Raw genomic sequence first — 23,449 nt, forward strand, 5'->3', positions numbered from 1 at the left:
CAAAGTACCAATAATGGTGCATTGGAATATCTGCAAGAAATACCACTTGCCTGCAAGCAAGAACTAGTGAAACCACAAAACAGACAAAGTAATAGAAAACGAAGACGCTAAAGTGCTTACCACATAACAACCCAGATTTAATAATTATTCATAAGAAAGATTTAAAAGAAGTCTAGATAATGGAAATTGCAATACTTTGGCAAAAGAAAACAAAATTGGTATTAAATAAAATTAAACAAATTTAGCCTTGAATAGAATGCCAAGACATCTAGAGCACCACTTGAACACTATTGGCATTGATAAAATCACCACGTCAATTGTAAAAAGCTATTTTACTTGATATAGCTTACATCCTGCAACAATATATTTAATATCATTAAATAACAACATTTATCTATCCCAAGGGTTTGGAAAAGACTCAATAAGGCAAAATCCAGCCTAAACAACTACCTGAATATGCAACCGATCATAAGCACCTGCTACATAATACTCAAGAGTTAACAATTATTCATAAGAAAGACAAACATATCTGGATAGTGGATGTTGCAGTGCCTGAAGACAGCAGAATAGAAGAGAAAGAATTGGAGAAAATCACAAAATACAAAGACCTGCAAATAGAAGTAAACGGCAGTGGCAGAAGAGAACAAAGTTAGTATCAATAGGAAAAGGTGCTTTGGGTGCAATCCCCAAAATCTGGCATACTGCTTGAAGACTGTTGACATTGAAAGAATTACAATCACTCAATTATAGAATGCTACTTGGTACAGTTTACATCCTGTAATGATGTAACAAATTTACAAATACCAACATTTCTCTATCCCAGATTCTTCGGAAGAACTCGATAGGTGGATAAAAATGCCAGATCCAGTCTAAACATCTGGCTGATGATACAACTGGCCATAATAATTAAAAAAATAATGTCATGTAGTGGTTAAGCTTTTGGATAACCTAGTTGTAGTCTACCTTTGGCTCAGGAAGTTCAGTGGATGGCTTTGTCCAGTCACTCTCCAAGCTTCCTCACAGAATTCTTTTGATGAATAATAGAAAATAATGCTCTATATGCTGCATTCCACTGTTAATTGAATGGCATACAATAAATCAAGCCTATGTCTTATATGTTGTTCAATTTTTTAGAGCTGTGTTTCTTTACCTTAGCAACTTAAACTGTGTGGTCATCAATTCTTTAAATCCCTCAGCCAGCATGCTGGCTGAAAAATTCCAGGAGTTGAAGTCTACACAGAGCTTAAAAGTTTCAAAGGTTGAGAAACACTGCCTCAGAGTATTAATTTTTGTCATAACAATGTCATAGCATAGCGAGCAGGAGATACTGTACTCCTTGCGGTATCTCCAGAACTATTGGACCTACATCAGTGCTTCTGTAGTGGAAGACGAAAAATGAAGTACTTTATGACCAGGACTGTGATCCGTTACACTGAATTGAATCCTTTATTTTAATAGATAAAACAGTAGAGCTCAAGGCACATAAAAACAGATGCTCAAAAGTTAGCTTTTAAATCATGTACATCTGTGTTTACCTAGAAGGATAATGACCTTGAAATGAAGATGCTGCCTTGTTTAAACAAAGACTAAATATAATACTTCCCTTTTCCTTAGAAAATTATGACAACACTCTCTTTTAAAGGGTAATTATTTCAAAAGTAATCTGTTCATCAGGTAAATATATTTGTCTATGTGTTAATGCCTTGATATTGCTATTTTAGGTTTTGGAAGACAATGATTATGGTCGTGCAGTGGATTGGTGGGGCCTTGGAGTTGTTATGTATGAAATGATGTGTGGCAGATTGCCATTCTACAACCAGGATCATGAAAAACTTTTTGAACTCATTCTAATGGAAGATATAAAATTTCCTCGAACTCTCTCATCTGATGCAAAATCATTGCTTTCAGGTCTCCTGATAAAAGATCCAAATAAACGGTAAGATTAAAGATATATTTTGGTATTAAAAATATATACAATATAAAATATACAAGGGAATGAAAAAGAATAAAATGAGAATTGCTTTTTAGAAAATTCCTGTTTAAGCAACATGATGCCCTTTTCCTCACAGTGAACAGGAATTAACTGATAATATTTCTCTATTGAACTATATTCTACTCAACTATATTGACTTTTTGTAGGATCAGAAGCGGCAAAGTTTATAACTAAAGAGGTAATATCTCTTATGAACTAAAATGGTGCTTAGTCAGTACTGGACTTTCCAGTATTTTAATTACCATAGTAAAATGTCACTTTCTGAAGATTAGAAATTTGTTCAAGTTGTATTCATAAACTGTATGAGTGATAGAGGCACTAAGGTATACTTACTGGGATCTCAGTTTTCTGAATTGTCTCTTTTATCTTATAAGACTTTCAGATATTATTTATTTGATTGATTGATAGCTGCCAATCTCATATACATGATGCTGAGTAATTTACAAAAAATAAAACAAGTTATACAGAATAAAAAGACCTAGGATAAAAACATCATAACATCAACAGATTGGCTCTACCACATATGTGGGGCGCCAGTTGAAGAAAAAGGAACAGAAAGTGCAGATAACTCTAATGCAAAATTCACTTTACATATTCTAGGAAATTTTATCGCTTTAAGATTAAAATCTGTATGAGCATTCCTGTATTTTCAATCCAATTAATTTGCATAGCAAATTTTAATAAAAGCAAGTGAAAGTACATGAGCTCCAAATTATATTAAGGAAGGCATATAATTATATATGCATTGTTTATTTTTAAAAACAAATTCCCCAACTTGAAAGTTGTGTTTTTATTTATTAAATGGCTTACATTAAATCTTAAATTATTCCATGGAATAATTTTAATTATTTTAGTGATCACATGGTCTCTGTACTCCCCTCCCCCTCTTTTTTTTTTTTTTACTAATAAGAACTCTTATTGCTTATACTCTTCTCCTCAATAGTCTTGGTGGAGGACCAGATGATGCTAAAGAAATTATGCGACACAGCTTCTTTGTTGGAATAAATTGGCAAGATGTATATGATAAAAAGGTAGGTTTATATCAGATAAAACAGAATTCCTAAGAAATCCCAAAGAGAATATACCTTATTTCAATTACAACAAATGTATATCAAGTAAATGCATATCAGGTAAAATTTAGCAAACTATCAAACAACAACAAAAACTCCAATATATCTAAGCGTAACAATTTTGGTCTTTTCTGATTTAATAGAAGCATCGCACTTCTACTGAACTGAGTCTTAATCTTTTTTTAAAAACAGTGCTTATATTTAGTGGAATCAGACATTTCATAATTATTATATATATATTTTGTATTTTCAAATGTTTCCTGTGTGAAAGATTAGGGTTTCTTGAAGACTTTCAATTTCAGGACTTTTTCTTAGGGGCAGTGAAAGCATTTCCATTTGTAATAGTTGCTGAAATGAACCAGCTTACCACAGGGTTTCAAGCAGAGGATTCAGAGGGTCACTTTGTGTAGCCATCCTGTTCTTTTTTTACTCATCTTTCCTTTGGACTTTGTAAGCCTAAACTATAACTTAGTGTAAATCTTGAGATACTATGTCATATTGAAGAAGGAATTCTTGTAGGGGCTATTGGTATTGCTGCAAAATTTGGATTGGAGGGAGAGTTAAGCATCCTCAGGTAATTTTTAATATACTGAAACTTCACAGTGTTACATTATTTTAATATTACTTAAATGTTTCTTTGAAAACCTATTTTAAAGGATTTTCAAACTCCTTAATCTAGATTTGGGAAAGAATATTTGTTAGATTTTTGTCTACAGTTGAGGAAAAATAAAGGAAGTTACTCAGAAGTAATTCACATATCTTTCTTGGTTTTGGGAGCCAGCTATCTTTGGTGATAGTGAGTGAAGCCCTTGTATTTTGTGGGTTCATTTTTAAAATTACTATCTTTTTTATCAACTTTGTCATAGTCTTCATTTTTGTTTATTTTGTTTATTTTGTCTTGTTTTTAGTGAACTGCCCTCAGTTGTTTGATGTTGGGTAACATATAGATTTTAAAATAATTACAAAGATTTTGCTAGTTTCAAATTATGTTGAATATTTTCTAAAATCTCTGAATTAACAGTGTGTGCATTGAGATTAAATAATTTGCAGCAGAATCCTCTGCATATTTTTTCTAAAAATAAATCAAACTATGTTCAGTGGAGTTTATTATTTGATGAGAGTTTAGCTGGTTTGTATTATTAAAGATTGATGAATTATAAAATAAAACAATGGGGAAAGTTTCTGTCAAAATGTGTTGATTTATCACATAGTTTCAAACTTCTTTTTTAAAAACTAAAGGGAAGGGAAAATGCTTTTTCAGTGATATTTGATATTGAGCAAATAATTTAGCAAATATAAACATAACACATTTTTTGTGGCAATTTGCAACTTGCTGTAGAGTTGGATACTATGAAGCAGTAATATGAACGCTGACAGCAAATAAATAATTAAGCTAATTAGCAAACATCAGCTATTTTATACAATTCCAAAAAGAATTCACACCATTTAAAATAGAAGAGTAAATTTACTAACATTTCCCCAATCTCCAGGTGCTAAGTTTGTGAAACTAAAAAATGAATATTCTATAATTGCATCTTAATAACATTTACAAAAATTAATAACAGAAGCTTTTTTTACTTAAGAAAGAAATAAATGAGTAAAAGGGAAAATAAAATTCAGGGTAATTTTTATTATGGTGGCACAGTAATTAGAATGCAGTATTGCAGTCTTAAAAACTCTGCCTACACCCTAAGAGCTGAGGTGGCGCAGTGGTTAAATGCAGCACTGCAGGCTACTGCTAGATCAGCAGTTCAGCGGTTCAAATCTCACCGGCTCAGGGTTGACTCAGCCTTCCATCCTTCCGAGGTGGGTAAAATGAGGACCCAGATTGTTGGGGGCAATATGCTGACTCTCTGTAAACCGCTTAGAGAGGGCTGAAAGCCCTATGAAGCGGTATATAAGTCTACTGCTATTGCTATTGCTATTGAGTTCAATCCTGACCAGCTCAAGGTTGATTAGGCCTTCCATACATCCAAGGTTGGTAAAATGAGGACCTATATTGTTGGGGGCAATATGCTGACATTGCAAATTGCTCAGAGTGTGCTATAAAGCACCATAGAGGTATATAAGTCTAAGTGCCTTTGCTTATTATTTAACAATATTTAATACTTAATATTCATGGTAAATAATTATTTGTCTATAATATAAGAAAGAATGCAAAATATTCTTCTGTATCTTCTTAATTAAGGGATACATGGACTGTAGAGTTAGTTTGCTTAATTTCACTGGGCTGTATCCTAAAAACAGTAGCTGGAATCTAGCTTCTGGAAAGTGGAGGCCTTGTAACCTCTGTCACTAGAGCTGCCAGTACGCTCAGTTTTTGGCACCCCTTCAGAATTAATACGTTTTACCTTAAATCTAAGCAATGTGTAATTCAATATAATGTATTAATAGTTGAGAAACTCAAACATCTTAGTTGTGAATACTTAATGTGAGGGTGGCACTACTCTTATTTGTACTAAATTGGACCACTCTGAATTCTGTCTATAAAATTAGAGTTTAACAATGAGGAAAAGAGGCAAGGACTATAAAAATTACAGAATGCTATGCACACAGAAAATCATAATATTTTCACAGCTTCAATACATAATGTTACAGATTAATTGTTACAAACTACTGTAAACCTTACAGATTAATTTTCTACATATGTGAATGTACAGCTGAGAATTTAGAACTAATTCGTTAGTTTTAAATATAAAAAAACTAATATTTATAATAGAAACTTAAGAGAAATATCAGTTGAATTGAACCAGAAGCAAAATGCACATCTTCTAGAACTCATGACATGAATCCAGTTCCTAGTGAAAATCAATAAAAATAGTTCCACTGACAGTTTTTAGTATCACAAGTTTGCCACAGGCCGGTTGTATTTGTGTAATAAGTTCACATGTGCATGTTATACTTACCTAGCAAAAATACAGGATGTACACTAATTATTTATTGTATTTATTTATACAAACTAATAGTATTCATTTATACAAAGTAATAAACTTGGCTTTAATTAATATCACAGCTCCATGTATTTCTGGTTCTTTCCAATCCTGTGATGTTCCTGTTTTGCAAAAGGATAAAATTTGTGTCATGCTTTTTTCAAAAAAGTACTTGTCAATTATCAAAAAGATTTAGATAGAATAACAATTATTAAAATTTCTCAATTCTCAATTCCTCAAACTATGTTTAGCCAATCCATTAATATAGCTTCAAGAAAATATAACAATTTATCCTACTTTTTAGTCTGAAAACACAAACTACACTCAAACATACAGTCCACAAGTATTAACACAATGTTCAAGTATATGGAACTACTTCACATTGATTGATAATTCTACGAGCTGCAGACAGGATTGCTTGAATAGTGGAGAAAAACAATGTGGAAAACATATGTAAATACATTGTGTAATTGCATACAAGCATATCACGATTTTAACTCCCATGCATAAATTTTTCTATGCTTTGCAACTCTATCCACATACTTCACGAATTGTCTCTCAGATGATCTTATGTCAACCACAAAAACTTACAAACATAATTCTAGGCTCAATTATGGTTGTAAGTTTACTCCTCTTGTAGTCCAGTCTAGCTTCATCTTGCTTAAGGAGTTAATTTCATAAAGCAAGCTTACAAACTTGGATTTGTAATAGTTTTAGGAAAGGCAATTAAGCAGTACATTGGATTTCATTATTTTATTAATATTGTCATTTAATCATGTTTTTTCTCCTTTCTAAATGTTTGATTATATTTGCATATTGTGTGCGTGTGTGTGTGAGTGTGTGTATTCGTATATATGGTCTTGTTGTATTTGGGTCTTTTCACATATACATACATACATACATACATACATACATACATACATACATACATACATACATACATATGCTGGTCTTGTTGTATTCGGGTCTTTTCCCTTGTAAGATTGAGATTATCTTGGCAATGTTTCGGCAAGGTCTCACTTGCCATCTTCAGGCTGGGTTTTGGGCTTAAAGCGTGGTTGGAACTGCCCAAAACCCAGGCTGAAGATGGCGAGTGAGACCTCGCCAAAATGTTGCCAAGACAATCTCAATCTCACATGGGAAAAGACCCGAATACAACAAGATCAGCATACCTACACCCATGAAAATCTACGAAAACACACACGCACGCACGGACACACACACACACACACACACACACACACACACACACACACACACACGTACGTTTTATATTGAGCAGGAATTGTTTTTAAATCAAATCATAATTTTTGTTTTCTTTATACCTTCAATGAAGTTTCTTTGATTTCAGCAAACTGAAATCAGTGATCATGCTTTAGTGGAAGTATGAGCTGTATTTGAAAAAGCATTAGAAAATAATTTAATCTCTCAATAGAATGAATAGAAACTGGATGTAAGGCAATGTTGAAGTTGCTTATCCTGTAGAGTGCCATAGAAATGTTTGTAGTTACACTGATGGAAAGAGTGAAAAAAGGTTTGGTGGAATGATGAAAGCAAAAAGACCCTGGATAAGAAAAAAATGCATGCCCAAGAATAATTGCTGAAAAAAATATGTATATTTCTTTCTTTCATTTATATGACTGCCCCACTCACAAAAGAGATCTTGGGCAACATACAGTTAGATTAAAGCACAAAAACAAATGCTAAAACAAAACACAGCATCCAGGACAGGATAACCAAAGCCAACCATCACATATTTCATTCAAGTTGTTTCATCTATGAATGGCTTATTCCATGCTCTAAAATCCTGGGGGAAGAACCAGGTTTTTCAGACCCATGAAACAGAACAGCAGGATCAGAGTCATCTAAATCTTGGGGAAAGCGTTCCATAGGGCAAGTGCTGTGACAGTGAAAGCATGCCTCCTGGTCCTGCCAGGTGACATTGTTTCTTATAAAAATCCCACAGCATGCCCATTCTGCCAGATTCCATAGGATGAACAGAGATAATTGTGACAGATGGCCACACAAATAACCTGGCCCTGTGCCATGAAGAACTTTATAGGTGATAATCAGCACTTTGAATTGCATCCAGAAGCTGAAAAGGAACTAGTTTAGCACACAAAATAATGGTGCTACATACAACATGTCTTCAGGACCACAAGATACAAAAGTCTGAAGCAGTGCGAAGTTGGGGGAAAAAGAAAACAGCTTAGTCTCCCCCCGATCAAATAGTAGCAGTGTTTGAGGCAATATGGCTGCTCGCAGTATGATAGGTCATGTGACAGCACAGGATGCAGACTGACAGTCCAACTGAGCCACCTGCTGCTCCTGTTCTAATTGTCACACATATTCCAGACATCTTCTGGAATGTAAAGGGCAGGCAACATAGAGGTTCTGACAGCTCAATACTCAGGGAGAGGGGAAAGCAATTCAACTGATATGCTGCTGTTATTACCTGAGGGAGGAATAAAGCCAGTGTAGCCACCATTGCAAAACCAATGACATTTTCGTCAGCGAAGTGGCAGCAACTCCTGCTCAACTCTCCCATCCACTGAACAGCTGATCAGAGCTGCCTTCATTATTGCTTTTCCACTGCCCAATTACTGACTGGTTGCACAATTCTTGGCAAAAAAGAAAGCTGTGGGAAAGGCCGCCTTGTTTGGTTGCCTGAGAGGCCCTTTGTGATGTGAGCCATCACTATTAATCTGATGCCATAAAGCCTCACTGCCTAGCCAAGAACCAGGCTGTGGACCGGGGTTGGGGACCCCTCTCTATAGCTCATATTCTGTATATTTATTTCAATAAAACTTAACTGTCCCATCCTTAGCACACACCTGGCACAATCGGGAGTGGGGAGATTTTGTAATGTATATGGAGTGGGGAATGTAGAGAATGAATGTGCAAAGAAATGAAAACGGTTATGAGAGTCTTTGTTGAATGTAATGTATGAGTAATATGTAAAATATAATCAAATAAGTTCATTTATTTTACATCAACACTGGTAAGAAATATAAAAAACAAAAAGCTTTAGGACATCGTGAAAGCAAGGCAGGTTTTCAAGAATATAAAGGCAAAGAGAACATAGTAAATATGGTGTTCTTATGATCTGCCTTTATTTTCTTTTTGTTTATTACTTCTGTTTTATAACTTTGCATACCTTGAAGAAAATTGCCTGAACACTCTGTACCTATTACTGAGATTCATTGTTCTATCCAACACCAATTAAATTGAAAATTCTGCTTTTTCTATGTCAGAACTTTGAGATTAGAGTAACTACTATCTAAGCACATCCTCTTTGGTCTGATTTTGCTGATGTAGAAAGTGTTTTAATAGTTTGTTTTTAAATTAATGAATGTTTTGGAAGAAATGTAGTCTATCATAAATCCTGTATAGATAGTATATAACTCTGATTAAGATTTAATTACAGATACGCTGATCCAAAACAAAAAAAAATCTAAAATAATTAGTGTTACAAGGACCTTTGATCTAAATGGATTGATTAAAAAGGGCAGATTAATGCTGATTCAGCTTTTTTGCTCTTAGGTGGCAGTCTTGCGAAGCTTCTTTCTTGACTTTTTGGATTTTTAGGAAAAGAAGGAAGGATAGATTAATAGATATAGAAAAAAGTTACATTTTTCAGGTTTGAAATGATTATTTAAAACATAGAATAATAAGAGTTGGAAGGGATCTTGGAGGTCTTCTAGTCCAGGTGTCGGCAACATTAAACACTCAAAGAGCCATTTGGACCTGTTTCCCACAGAAAAGAGCCACAAACCCCTTTTGACATCTAAAATGAAGATAACACTGCATATATCATTTTCAATAAAATGTATTGAAATATTAGGTTATTTGTGAAAAATACATAGTTTAATCTAATTAATAGTTTAATGTATTCAAATTAAGATACATTGATATAGAGTTTGTATGTAGAGAAAAATAAAATCTTGATTTAAGGAATGCATAATCTACTGTTTTGTTTAATTTTTTTAAAAATGCTTTATTAAATGAAAGGGAAATAAAGTATCTATATTTTATAAATCAGAATCTATTTTATTAGGCTCTAACATAATTTAGCAATGACAGCTGTGATACTAAGCATTTTATTTTTAAAAAAGGCTCAATTGGTGATTTTAAAATTCCCTTCCCATCATTTTATTAATAGTGAAAAGTGACTGGTTATTTTAAAAGTACTTTATCTTAGATTTTAAGATAAATATTTATTTATGAGGCTTATCTGCGTTTTTAGTCAGCAGGAAAATAAACAAGAAACTTTTTCCTTCACAAAAGCTGTATGTCCACGCCGCTTCGGCTTATTCGTGTTACTGTACAAATCCTGTGGTAGAAATAAATGCACCTGCTGTTGGAGGGTGCCACGAACAAGAACTGGTTCAAGCCACCTCAGGATTGAATACACCATACAGTAGAGTAGTCAGCAGAGCTCTTGAACTGTTTTGGAGCATGAGGAAAGGTCCATCGTAAATGTGACAGGTTTTCTTTTTTGGGGGAAAAAGTTACTCTTCTTTCTGTTGCCTAACAAGTCAGGTACATTACTTTTTCTCATCTTCCCTAATTCAGCACTGTGATAAATTTGCAGCTTGGGAGCTTCCCCAAAAGGATTCAAATATATATCACCTAACTCTTATTTCTGATACCCCCCCCCCTTCCGCCTGGGTGGTCTTGTCCTTCTTTGCCGAGGGAGCAAATCGGACAGATGGAAATCAATTTTGAATATTCAGTGCTAAAAGTTGTCTGGTTTCAAACACTCCCTTCCTGCAGGTCTCCCTTCAAATCACCGGAAAATCCTCCCACCCTCCCACAGGACATAATAATAGATTTTTTCTTTCCAATCTTATAGTAAATGTTTATTTAGAATTTACCCCACCTGATCATTTGAGTCAGGCAATCTTTATATTCTGTGTGTGTGTGTGTGTGAGTTTGTGTGTGTGCATGTACACACATACCCTTCCAAGGCTCTCGTAGACCTCCATCAGGCTGCAGAAGCGAAACCAAACCTACCTCTTCATATGCATTCATGTGCAACCACAAACATTTGCATACGTTTCGCCCATACGTTCGGGATCAGACATCCGAACTGCCAGCCTACAGGCACCTCTGCAAGGAAAGGTTGGATGTTGCTTAAGAGTTTTTTCCAACAGATAAAGGGGAGGTGGGGCACGTTCCCATAAGAGAATCTGGTTTTACTAGGCAGGGACCCACAGCAGATGCAGCTCCAGAGCCGCGGGTTGCTGACCCCTGTTCTAGTCCAACACCTTGCTCAGCTGGAGACCTTATAACACTTTGGACAAATAGCTGTCCACTCTCCTCTTGAAAACTTCCAATAATGGAGCACTTACATCTTCTGGAGGGAAGCCATTCCACTGACTAATTGTTCCCACTGTTAGGAAATTTTCAATTTAGTTCTGTGTAGGTTGGATCCTTCTTTAATGATCTTCTACCTGTTACTTCTTGTCCAGCCCCCAAGTACTTTGAAGAATAAGTAAACTCCTTCTCTGTGACAGCCCTTCAACTACTGGCAGACCCCTAATCTTTCTCTTTGTAAGACTTGGCATACCTAATTTCCTTATTTGTTTATCATATGGCTTTGCCTTCAGACCTTTTATCATCTTTGTTGCCCTTCTTTTCATTGTTTATATGGTCTTATGATCTCTCTATTTTGTATTGTGGGGGCCAAAATGGGATACAATATTCCAAGTGTGGTTTCACCAGTGCAGTTGGTCAGCCAGTTGCGAATCCATTTGGTAGTAGTATTTTCTATCCTGTGTTGTTCTACCTTATCAAGAAGTAGACTGTGAACTACTGGTGTTCTTTTACATTTTATTGTCTGTTTTGACTTACATTCCTATTCTGTCGCGGGTACTGCTTTTGATAAGCTGAACTATTTCTTCCTTTTGCATAAAGACAGATGCAAAGAATGAATTAAGCAGTTCTTCTTTCTTCCTGCTACCCATCACCTCCTTGCCATCTAAAAGATTCTATAAACCACATGAAACTATTTTTTTAGACATCAATGGAAGAGAAAGTAACCAAGACATACATGCAGGGGAAAGGATGATTTGTGAAAATTGGAATGTAATGTTCATATGTATTAATAAAAAATTTTCTTTCACTACACCTTCAGCTTGTTCCTCCTTTTAAACCTCAAGTGACATCTGAGACGGACACCAGATACTTTGACGAAGAGTTTACTGCTCAAACTATTACAATAACGCCACCTGAAAAATGTAAGTATCTCATTATTAAGGAAGGTAGGAGGGGAGGATTTCACATTTCATTTATTTGATTATGAAGAATCTAAGACATAATCTTAGATTATGAAGCTATTACAACAAATAATAACTATAATAGTAATTTGTGAGTGTGAGCATCTAATGATGATATCAGTCAGCCATTGAGGAGGGTCCCTGGGAATCAGAAAGGTCTTTCAGCAAGAAGAGAAGAAGTTGATAGTTCACTTAATTTTTCCCTTTTTCTCCTCCCCTTTTTTGACACCCTGTAGTCTTCCCAAATTCTTTTTGGTGGGTGTCTTCAATAGCAAAGGTCTGTGTCACTCACATTCATCCAAATCATCAGGATAGAACTGCAGAGACAGAAGGGGAAGAATAAGAAGTTATTGGTTGCCTTTTATTTGTATATGTATTGAGTATATCTGGAGCTATCCAAGAGATCTTATAGTAGGAAATCTTCAGCAGTGACTTTTTAAACATAATTATGTACTCTGATGTACTCTAATTTAGAAGGATAAAAAAGCCCCTCTGATGGGTTGGCTGAGTAGGTGGGAATTAGTTCAAAATTTCAGAGTATTAATCTACAGGAGTGGGAGTCTATTTATCAATAATCTATTTCTTCATTCTATTGAATATTGGACATCCTTGAATCCCTGAAGACTTGTAACATTTATATTTTGTACAAGGCCTAATTAATCTTATTCTGTCTATTCGGCTTCTCATTCTAAAAAATATTTACAAAAATAGTCTTCAGTTTTACATATCTCTACAAAAGATCATAGTAAACATAAATACAAAAATAATTTCATATTTAATTGGCAACTTGAAATATAAAATGTATATTTTAATTCTTCCAACAATAAAATTTGAAAGGAAAAATGTGATTTTTCCCCACATTTCATTGAACTAATCTTAAGAAAAATGCATTTAGGATGGTAGCATTCTAATAATAAAATATGTGCAAAACTCCTTATTTCAATAAAGAGGAACATATTAGTCATTTTTATGAGTTTATCTTTAACCTTCAATTCCACAGATGATGAAGATGGCATGGACTGCATGGACAATGAGAGACGACCACATTTCCCTCAGTTTTCTTATTCTGCAAGTGGCCGGGAATAACTTCCTGTTTTGTATTCCTGCTATAGAGACATACTCAATTTATCACTGAAAATGATTCCTGAACATCACCACCAGTCCTTGTTATTATTTAGGAGAGCAGAGCACTTTCAGAAATCATTCCAAATTGACCAATTTCCTTTTTTGATTAATCAGCCTATTTGGTTTATCTGCATGAGGTGTTACATTGTTCTAAGTTGACCTGCGGTTACTGCTGTCTCAGCATGAAAGTCATAGCAAAAAGCATTCCCCAGATATTAGAAGGCAAATTCTCAGTTGCGTGGATTTGTGCACAACTAGCTCTTATTCTCTTGCCTTCCCAGAGCAGAGATTAAAGGGCATGCCGGTCTGTGATACGGTTCTTGCTCCCTTCTAAAATTAATTCCATTAATTTGGATGTTTTCACAAGCTGATTGGAGCTTGACAGAATGAGGGAATATTACAAGGTGGTTGTGTACATATGCAAGCTTTCGGTAGATGTATGCCATCACTTGAATCAGTTTTACGTTTAACATGTGGATAAAAACATTCAGGCTAAGGACCTATAATTGTGTGTCTGTATGTGTGTGTGCGCATGTACATACACATACTCACACACAAACACACAAAGATAGATAGATATATGTATAATTATATATAATTATTTTTTAACTGTTGGATACTACCCAAGAAGCAAAAAGTCTGGGATTACCAATTTCCCACTTAGACTTCCATATTCATGTGCAATTATGGAGAATGGGACATTTAAATGGAAGAAATTATCACATAAAAGCAGCAAGTGATGTTGTTTCAACCTCTTATGATTTGTGTCTTGTGCTTTCCTTTTTCTTCGTTGATATTCATCACCCCTGGAGGCTGAAGAATTTAGACAAGCTTAACAACATTGCTTTTCACCAAAATTTGTATACTAAGGTAAACAATTGTTTACCTTTTATGTTTTTTTGAGTTTATGAACTAGTTTTATTTTCTTCAGATGTTTTAATTGAATATTTTGTTACACTTCAGTAGTATTTATTTTTTAGTGACAATGATTGTATGTGTCATGTTTGCAATGCTGCTACATCCTAGAAGAGGCTTGCAATTTATTTTATAATGTACGGAAGAACTGTACAAGCTGAACAAAAGAATGCACTTTTTTCTATATGAAAATGTTAAAATTCTGAAAGTGTACCTTGTATTTAGAATTTGGTTTTTATAGTTAAACTATTTCATTATGATCAAGAGAAAAAAATCCCCAACCTATGTATCCCAATTGTTTGCACAGTCTTTACTGAAGTTGAATGTGGTATAGAAGTTGGATAACCTTCAAAAATTTTAAGTTACCAAGGCCACAGTGATTACAAGAAATGCATTGTAAAGTTTCAAACATTTAGTTAGATTGATAGGAGTATCTGTTTTAAAATACCGTATTAGTTCTAGCCATGACAGATGCAACATTTTTAGTAAACCTAATTCTCAAAATATTTATTAAATAGGATGTTTGAATATTTATTTTTTCATTTAAAAGATTTTAAAAAATAAACATGTGACGAAAGGCAATTTATGACATGGCCCTTGGTGATGGGAGTTGGGATTTTCTAAAGGAGCTAGTAAGTGTAATAGTGCATGCCAGATTAGCCCTGAAGGATGATCTGTGGGATTATAACTGATGATTCTTGACTTCTTTCTTTGTAACTCCTATAATCTTTTAAGCTCTTATATGACTTGTCTAAGTCTTATGAAAACTGCCCTCATGACTTTAAAAAATATTTACATGCAATTGTATCCATCTCTTGATGCAGAAAATGTACATACTTTGAAGTATCACTGCAGGCAGTGGAACGTGCTAGGGTTATCAAGAGGCATGTGGGCATTTTATTCAGGCAGCTAGGATAAATCTATGCTTTAAAGAAATAAGGTAAGTATCATTGTATACTATAGTAGGTCAGAAATACTGTGTATCTCTTGTGTGGAATGATTATAGAATAAGACAACATCTGCATTTATTAAAAATTGGGAAGCAGTAAGGAACAGACAGAAAGAATGAGAAATTTAGTTTATGATCAGTGTCTTAGTACTATGTATTAAATACAAGTATACTGTTTCTTTAATAATAGTTGAAGTATTCTGAGTTCAGCAGTACTAATATGCAAAAATTTATTTGCTCTTCAGATGGACAAGGAAGTTAATTAGGACCACTTCTCTCCTTTTGCCATGGATAAATAAGAGAAGTCAGGAGTCTCATACTCCAAATGAATGAGGTCATGTACTATCATCATTTTCCTACTTGAAATATGCCAGCCCAAGCTAATAAAAAAGCCTGACATATATAAGATACATTTCTTCTCCTGTGCAGCCCTTATATAAAAGTCTGCACATGGATCAGTCTTGCTGGATTGGAACAGGCATGCTTTTTCACAGTTCAAAACATTTATTGATTAGTGTGTGCTTGGACTATTTTAGATTACTCATAATTATGTTACACATAATCATTAAGAGGATATAGTTCAGTACTAAAGTATAGAGCAGCCACAATTGAACAGACTGTTTAGGGGAAAGGGGTATTCATTCAATTTGAATGTCCGTTAAACTCTCAGGTTGCCCTCTGCCTCCCACCATCCACACCCCACTTTCCTTGCTCTCACTCCCCTTCCTAGAGATGGACTACAGGAAAAAGCACTTTCAGATACAGCCCTTCAAGGGAGGTAGTTGTTCCTAGCATCAGTCTTTGGGATGTTTGATGACGCTTTTCTTTCTAGCTCCTCTAGCAGTGTTCAGAGCTGCAGGTGAGGGAAGGGGAAGGAGTCACAGCTATTGCTCCTCCTCAGAGCACCTCCCCAGCCTTTTTTCCTCAGCTCAGCCCCACCGCTCCTCCTCTCATCGTCTGCCAGGTTTTCTCAGCCCCTTTTCTCCTTGACCCTCCCAGGAACTCACCATTAAGTATCTACAATATACACCCACCTGACCAACCTTGCATTTTCTGTCTCCCAGAAGTTAAACAGAAAGCATATCCATTTTTGAGGGTTTAGCAGCAACTGCTGCCCAGACCATTCCCCAAACAAGGGAGAAGTCTGTTATTTTTGGAATATTGCCCACATGGAAATTTTGTTCATTGTGTCTAAAGTCCATTAGTCCTGCACTATTTGTGATGGTCAATGATAAATTATTTTTGTAAACATGCCATTGGTCAGTCAGTATAGAGGAAAAAACATTCCATGCAGTCCCATTTTTACATTATACAAATATTATATTTTACGTTCTAAATCATTAATACTATTTTTATGATGACTTGATTTTTTTTAGTCATAATCCTATCTGATTATAATTGTTTCTACCCATTGCTTTTTGAGTTTTGATGTGTTGGCCAGGGAACGTAATGTAGTAAAATTATGGAGATTAAGAAAAAATGAAATCTTGAAATACATAAAATAGAATTTCTGTGATCTTTTTCTTGGTTTTGTATAAGGGATATTTTATACAAGATTCTAGATTAGTAAAACTTGCTTATTAATATGTTATGAAAAAACAACATAGACCAGTTATGCTAATATGGAAGAAAATGAGTAGCTGTGTATAAAGTGAGGCTAATGTGTACTCTTTCTTATCTGTTGAATACCAAGCTGTCTCGTTTAAGATGCTTGTTGCACCAATATTAGGTGAATAAGGCTCAATTCAGTTTTCCCGCTACACTCACTTTTTAACAGAGTTTTAGATTTTTAACAAGGCTTCAATGTCTCACCCTTTCTCAATATACAATATGGATAGATGAGAATGTTATTTATAAATATTAACTCTTCTGAATTCCTCCTGCCAACCAACCTAATGTGCTAGTTCAGAAGAAAGTAGCTTTTGTCCAAAGGATCAGAAATATATCATCTCGTTGTACAGGCATGTTACCTGAAACATTTGAATGATCCCATCTGTATTGCAGGGTGCAAACATTGGGCTTCAGACAGAATATTTCATCATGAGTGCAGTATTGACCAGGGGACACATTGTATTTTGTGCAACACTGATGGGATCAGGACATTACTCCAAGATCATTCATATTCAATAGTGAATGGGCTCTACCATTCTGAAGTATTCATTGCTTACATCATAGATTACTTTTTAGATCATTACTATAAATGAATACTTTGATAACACTTTTTGCCGTTTGCTCTTTTTGGCAAAATTCACAAATGAAGTTATAGAAGTATCATAGGGTTAGTCTTCAAAGTTCTAGATAATCTCCTGAACATTTATGAGATCATTAATGTCTTTCACCGTCCCCTGAATTTTCAGACAAGGGCAGTGCTACTATATACACAATAAAATGTTTTATGAAAAAAGTTAAACCAACTTTCAATTTTGCTATTTTCCTGAAAAGGAACTTGTAATTTGATGAATATGTGCTCAGCTGAACAAAAAACCAGCTTTCTTTTGGCACTAGATGGCAACACTAAAACCATGTGTCTTACGAACAAAATCCAAAATATAGTGATATATCTCTTTTATATTGAAGTGATTATAATTAATGAAATTAATTTATTTTACCTGAAGTTTCAAAGAGCAGTGAACAATACAAGCAATGTGTGGTATCGCATTAGTTTCTTTGCAGACACAATCCTACAGCTTTTTCGTTGTGATATCAGAGATCTTTTCCTGGAATCAGTGGGCTTGCACCAAACAGGTTCAGTACCATGTAGTTTCTATATGTTATATATTTCATATAAAGGACTTTATGATTCTGTTACTTCCCCAGTAGTCTTATGGATTAGGATCTCAAAAAGAACTTGCACTTTTACAGCATTTTGCTGAGAGCACTACGCTAACATCCAGCCTCAAAGTAGGAAATAATATTAAACCAAGTTCTGTATGAGATGAACCAGAAGAGCCTCTGCTATTTTAACTCTTTAATATATTGCATTGTGTCTATATTGTGTCATTGAGGAAAAGGGATTAATAGATGGCCATATACATTGAATAATTTTTGTTGTATATCTTTCCTTCAGGAGTTAAAAGTAGCAAAAAAGGAGTCTCTCCTCATATAATCCTATGAGATAGGTTAGCTGAGAGAGTGTGACTGGCCTATAGTAATGACAGCCATTGTCAGAAAGAATTGACAAATTCTGGGCGGAAAGAGAAGGCAACCTCTTTTCTACATAAAAGACAGTATTATAGAAAGCCTTATCATAATTTTCTCCAAATCAAATAGCATCTGTCTTTTTAAATCACAGATTTGCCATGGAATTGCAAATTAGTCCATATTATAAAGAACAGAACTTTTGCCATTTTGTATAGAGAAAATATTTAAAAGTCAATATTTAAATTGCCTCTGAATTTATATATTATTAATACTGGGCTGACATCTGCTAGTGAACTAACATTCCTATCCTCCTTCCCTAAATCTTTCTCAAAGGCTGGAATGTAGCAAATGCATGCCTGCTCATCTAATGTTGGATGCAGCCTACTATAACACATCCTGATAAATAAGTGGGGGGAATCTCCGAAGCTGGCATCCTATTTTATATCAGTTGCCTGCATTTAGTGTGTTGTCCACAGACCCAAGTCAGCACTAGAAGCTTTATCCCCTTCCTTTCTTGTGCTAAGGAGGATAGGATGATGGAAATCGAAAGGCCTAAATACTTGAAGCTCATCAGATTGGCTAAACTTGTCACAGCTTTATATCATTTGGTTTGATTTAAAGGCAATTGGGATTTGAATTCATGTTCCTATATGAAATAATCCTTCAGAATGTGGCAGCTAGTCTTCCCAAGTAATACATCAGTATTTTTTAAAAAATAGAACTAACACTATGGCCACAATACATTTGTAGCTTTTCTACTGTCTTGCAGCCTTTTCTGAATTTTGCTACCCTGACACAAGAGCTTTCAAGAAATTGTATTTTCATTGTATCTTGTTGGCTCCAGCTTATACTTGCTTCCAGGACATGATGTCCTCTTAACACTGCAGCCATCTTGACGACATCAAAGACTTTGGTTTATATCTGGATAATTTTTGCACACAGCTTTGCTTCCCATCATGATTCTTCCAATACATTTTGCTCATTGCAGAGTATTGTTTTATACTTTTTTTTTCTTTTTAAATGGGGGAAGGTGTCACTTCTTGAAGCTGGCAGTTCTTGCACAGGCCATGTGCTTCTGCTGGAGTGAAAAAATGTAAGCTTTCCTTACTATGTGCAGGGTCTCTATATTACACCTCAATGTACAATTTTGCTGCTACTGTTTGTACTGTCTACAGTAGAATTTCCTTATCTTGATCCTGGTAGTGCATTTACAGGTAAGCATGAAATGTAAAATATTTATTTAAATAAAAACTCTAAATTGATCATTCAATTATCTTCCCTTAGCTCTAGAGTTTGTGAAATTCCTTGACCTTGCTAGTTTTTTCAGAAAATCCCTGACAAATCTAATTGTATAGTTAAGGATATTAAGCAGACAAGACTAAGTCCAAGAAACAATTGTATTTGTACTTAGTTGTACTTAGGCTACTTTCTTTAGCATATGACCATAAGGATCTAAAATAACTACAGGGCTTTTTATTTACTTTTTGTACATTACATATCTTTACTAGTTTTACACTTACATATAGGGACACTCATTTGTGTATTTATTTATGCACACAGTATAAATAAAGCACAATGTCAATCTGTTAAATTTATGTCTATGTTGTTGGTTTTGCTTTGAAATACATATGCACATAAAGTTACAATTCTTTTTCCACTTTGTTTTAGGATAAAAGAAATTGCATACTCTGTTGAAATGACTGAAATACATAATTTTGAATTACAGCAGGTATAACTGAAGTGTAGAGTTTCTAAAGTATAAATCTGAACATAAAGATATACAGACGATAGTTTTAAAAGGCTGGTGCTTTCTTCTGACTGTGTGCATCGCCTCATTGTGCATCTGACGGTGCACAATGTCAGTCTTCATATAAATTATCAAGAAACTGCTCTGTTCTCCCATATGGAAATATCTCCTTTTAGATAATTCTGTAATTAAGAACATTTATTAAATACTAATTATATATAAGATTCCCACTGTTTAAAGACGCTCACTGTCTAAAAAATATGGGAACGGAATGAAGGAGCCAGAAGGAAACCAGATGCAGAATTTGTTGTATAATTCATACACAGTCACTGTAAGAAAAGCATGCTGGAGGACACATTTAAGAAAAACATTTTTATTTTTAACTGAAATTATCAGAGCATAGCATTCATTATGGAAATGCATTCCATGTATAAAAGAATACAAGTTAAATAGGAAAGATTTTGGAATGAATAATAAAAATTATGAATGGGAACTTACAGAAATGGCAAAAGTAATAAAGTCAGGCTTACGAACACAAAAAAGCAGTTCAAGAATATGTAAGGTGCTTGCTTCAATAACTGATGAGAAACTATGCATTCTGATACTGATTCTGCTTTTGCAAAATCATGAGTAATAATTACCAGTTTGTCCCAGACATCAGTAGCTTGGAAAATCATAAGATTCCAGTATAACATCCATTCACTCATTTCTGTTACTCTTTCATGCCTGACTCAAAATTATGGAGTTAAGGACTCATTTGCTTAATTAATATATATTAATTTACTTCAAACATTGGACTGCTCTGTGTAGAACAATTCCAAAATTGTTTTAAGAAATAAGTTTTCCAAATTTGTAATATTAAGAATACAATCCTAAAAACTATAAATAAGCATTTCAAGAGCCGTAGGATTTCTTAGATTTCCCTCTTGAGGCCCTATCAGAAATCAAAACTGACTTAAAGGCAATCAATCATTTAATAAATCTCCAAGATCTAGAAATGGAAAGCTTTAAAAAAAGGAGAGAGATTTCAGAAAAGATGCTTTGTTGTTCTAGAGGGTTTTTTCTTACCGCTTTCAATAAGCATTAAAAATCAATAAGGAAAGGAATGAATATTTGTTAACTTTTTGTACTTCAACCTTGTCAGATTGAAGCCACCAGACTGTCTTGTGAGATCTGATAGATACTTAGTATTCTTTTGACTACAAAAATGCAAACTTGAGACAACAAAACCACAGTATCATATTTGTCAAATTGACCACCACATTTCTTTAAGAGGCAAAAGATTGAATGCCTTCAAAAATACTTTCTCTATATAATGTAATGTTGCTGTTATATATACATTTTGTTTTGCTTTCATGGAATTTCAAGTCCCATGGGTTAAGCTTCTGGGAATTCTCTCAGAAATGGTATAGGGTCTCCTGCTTGAGCAGGAGGTTGGACTAGATGATTTACAAGCTCCATTCCAACTGTGTTGTTCTGTCATTATTCTATTATTATTATTATCCCATCTAATAGCAGTCAGTTCTATTGTTGTAAGGTTGTTTCATCCTGGATCTTCAGACCTTTGCTGTATCTACTACAGAAAGAATGCCAGACAGTTACCCCACTCTTCTGTAAAGTTATCCAAAAAGGCATACAATTTAATTATATAATCAGCAAGAACTAGAAATAGAGCATTGAAATATGGTAACACAGTATAAAAAAAGTAGCTGCAAGTATTTTAACTGGGATAAACTGTTGTAGAAACTGAAACTTGTAGCAATAAAATAGTTTTTGCAGATCAAAGTGGAAAAATAATCTATTTCTGAGGAAGAGTTAAAAATTATGGTACCATCACAGAAAAGGTCCATCTTTAGTGATTTTTTCTGAATTGCTTGGATGATGAGTTCCCAAACAATGATCACACTTTTTAGTCAGGCACTTACAACAATGTTTGGCTCTTTAAACAGCTTAGTGTTTGGCCTTTAAAGTACCCTGTTTTCAAACTGCTTTGATTTTAAGTTTTCATTGCAAAATAAAACAATGCCGTTTTTATGGATCACAATTATTGGAAACCACAGTCTCCAGAATAGCTTTATACCTGAAATGAACTTAGACTTAGTATCTACACTGCTGAAGTCATCAGGTGCCCAATTGGAAAAGGAAACATTCTCAAATGAAACAGTGAATTGAAAAAACAGAGGAGTGCAGGTTTCCAGAGACTCAGTGGCCAGAAGTCAAATCAGACTTAAGGCAATTTGGAAATGCTAAAAGAAGACAAGAATAGCATATGAGAGTTCAAGTAGCAATGAATCAATGCATAGAGATTCAACAATCAGTTGTTGTGTTCATTTACATAATCCGTACTTAGTGTTTTTTACCATCAGCTTCACATGTGAACTGTCTTATTTAAACTGACAAAAAGAAATACAGTATGTGAATTCTGTTTGTAATCAATTACAAGTGAGAATTCATTTATACCTGTAAGTAATCACCTGATAAGTTTATCAAGAATGAATCAGCATGTGTGAACAAATATTTGCCAGGGATGCTTGAGAAACAGATTAGCAAAACTCAGAACATTTAACAGCAGAATGCTTAAGAGAACCAAAGGAATAAAAGGATGTGTACTTGGTAAAGAAAGAAATGGAAGTAATGGAAAATAAAAATACAGGCAGAAATATGTAGTTCTGTCTAAATACATGTAGGATCTTAAATATCTGAAAGATTGGTAAGAGCTAGGAAAAATACTACTACTAGTTGGAAGATAGTGGTTGCTGAGTTTGGAGAATGAATGCAAGGTTAGGTGAGGTGGGAACAAATTCTTGAGGGACACCGAATGGTAAAAAGAATATTTTAGGAGGAAAAACAGGGTTATGCATGTGCTGGAACCTTCCCACTGAAATCAATGGGATCACAAACCTTAACTTTGTCTGGACTGTGCCTTAGTTATATGTAATCATGATTTCTCAGTTAAGTCAATATTTATTATACCATGAAAACATTTTATGACCAGAGGTATGTAACTATTCCAATTAAAACACATAAATTAAGATTCCATGCTAGACTTTGAGTTATTGCTCCAGGAAATTCTAATAATTGCATATTTGCTAGTCATTTTTAGTTATAAAATGACATAATGTTACACTTCTGTTTACTTCTGTCAAGCATGTACACATTTATTTATTTGGGTTGTTTTTTTAAATCTATCCTACTGCTGAAAATTCAGGGTGGATAATATTAAGAAACATTTTATTCATGTATTTAATAAATATTTATTACATATTTATAAGGGTGAAATGAAATTATTGCCATGTTA

The 23,449-nt window shown here is 34.3% G+C and overlaps 2 protein-coding genes across 11 annotated transcripts in view; one reads left to right on the top strand and one right to left on the bottom strand.

Moving 5' to 3' along the window:
* The window catches only part of AKT3 (AKT serine/threonine kinase 3), a 163,745-nt gene extending 140,330 nt beyond the window's left edge, over nt 1-23,415 (top strand). Inside the window, exons 11-15 of one of the 3 annotated variants that reach the window (XR_015696982.1) lie at nt 1,722-1,936; nt 2,937-3,024; nt 12,133-12,235; nt 13,275-18,008; nt 19,174-23,415. Coding sequence is in view for 1 of the 3 variants with exons in the window: in XM_087718033.1 (XP_087574159.1) it covers nt 1,722-1,936; nt 2,937-3,024; nt 12,133-12,235; nt 13,275-13,360 (492 nt within the window). In the remaining 2 variants the exon portion in view is untranslated. Of the gene's footprint in view, nt 1-1,721; nt 1,937-2,936; nt 3,025-12,132; nt 12,236-13,274 lie in introns of all 3 variants that reach the window. The other 2 variants (XR_015696983.1, XM_087718033.1) reach the window with 2 other exon arrangements.
* The window catches only part of SDCCAG8 (SHH signaling and ciliogenesis regulator SDCCAG8), a 117,674-nt gene continuing 106,531 nt past the window's right edge, over nt 12,307-23,449 (bottom strand). For 5 of the 8 annotated variants that reach the window (XR_015696981.1, XR_015696979.1, XR_015696978.1 and 2 more), the window contains one exon: nt 20,509-22,397. The gene's annotated coding sequence lies outside the window, so the exon portion shown is untranslated. Of the gene's footprint in view, nt 12,592-20,508; nt 22,398-23,449 lie in introns of those variants that run through there. The other 3 variants (XR_015696975.1, XR_015696976.1, XR_001313603.2) reach the window with 3 other exon arrangements.

Source organism: Thamnophis sirtalis, unplaced genomic scaffold (assembly GCF_051295495.1).
Source record: "Thamnophis sirtalis isolate CommonGarterSnake01/CBP01778 unplaced genomic scaffold, rThaSir2_p1.2 scaffold_6, whole genome shotgun sequence".
Classification (NCBI taxonomy): Eukaryota; Metazoa; Chordata; class Lepidosauria; order Squamata; family Natricidae; genus Thamnophis; species Thamnophis sirtalis.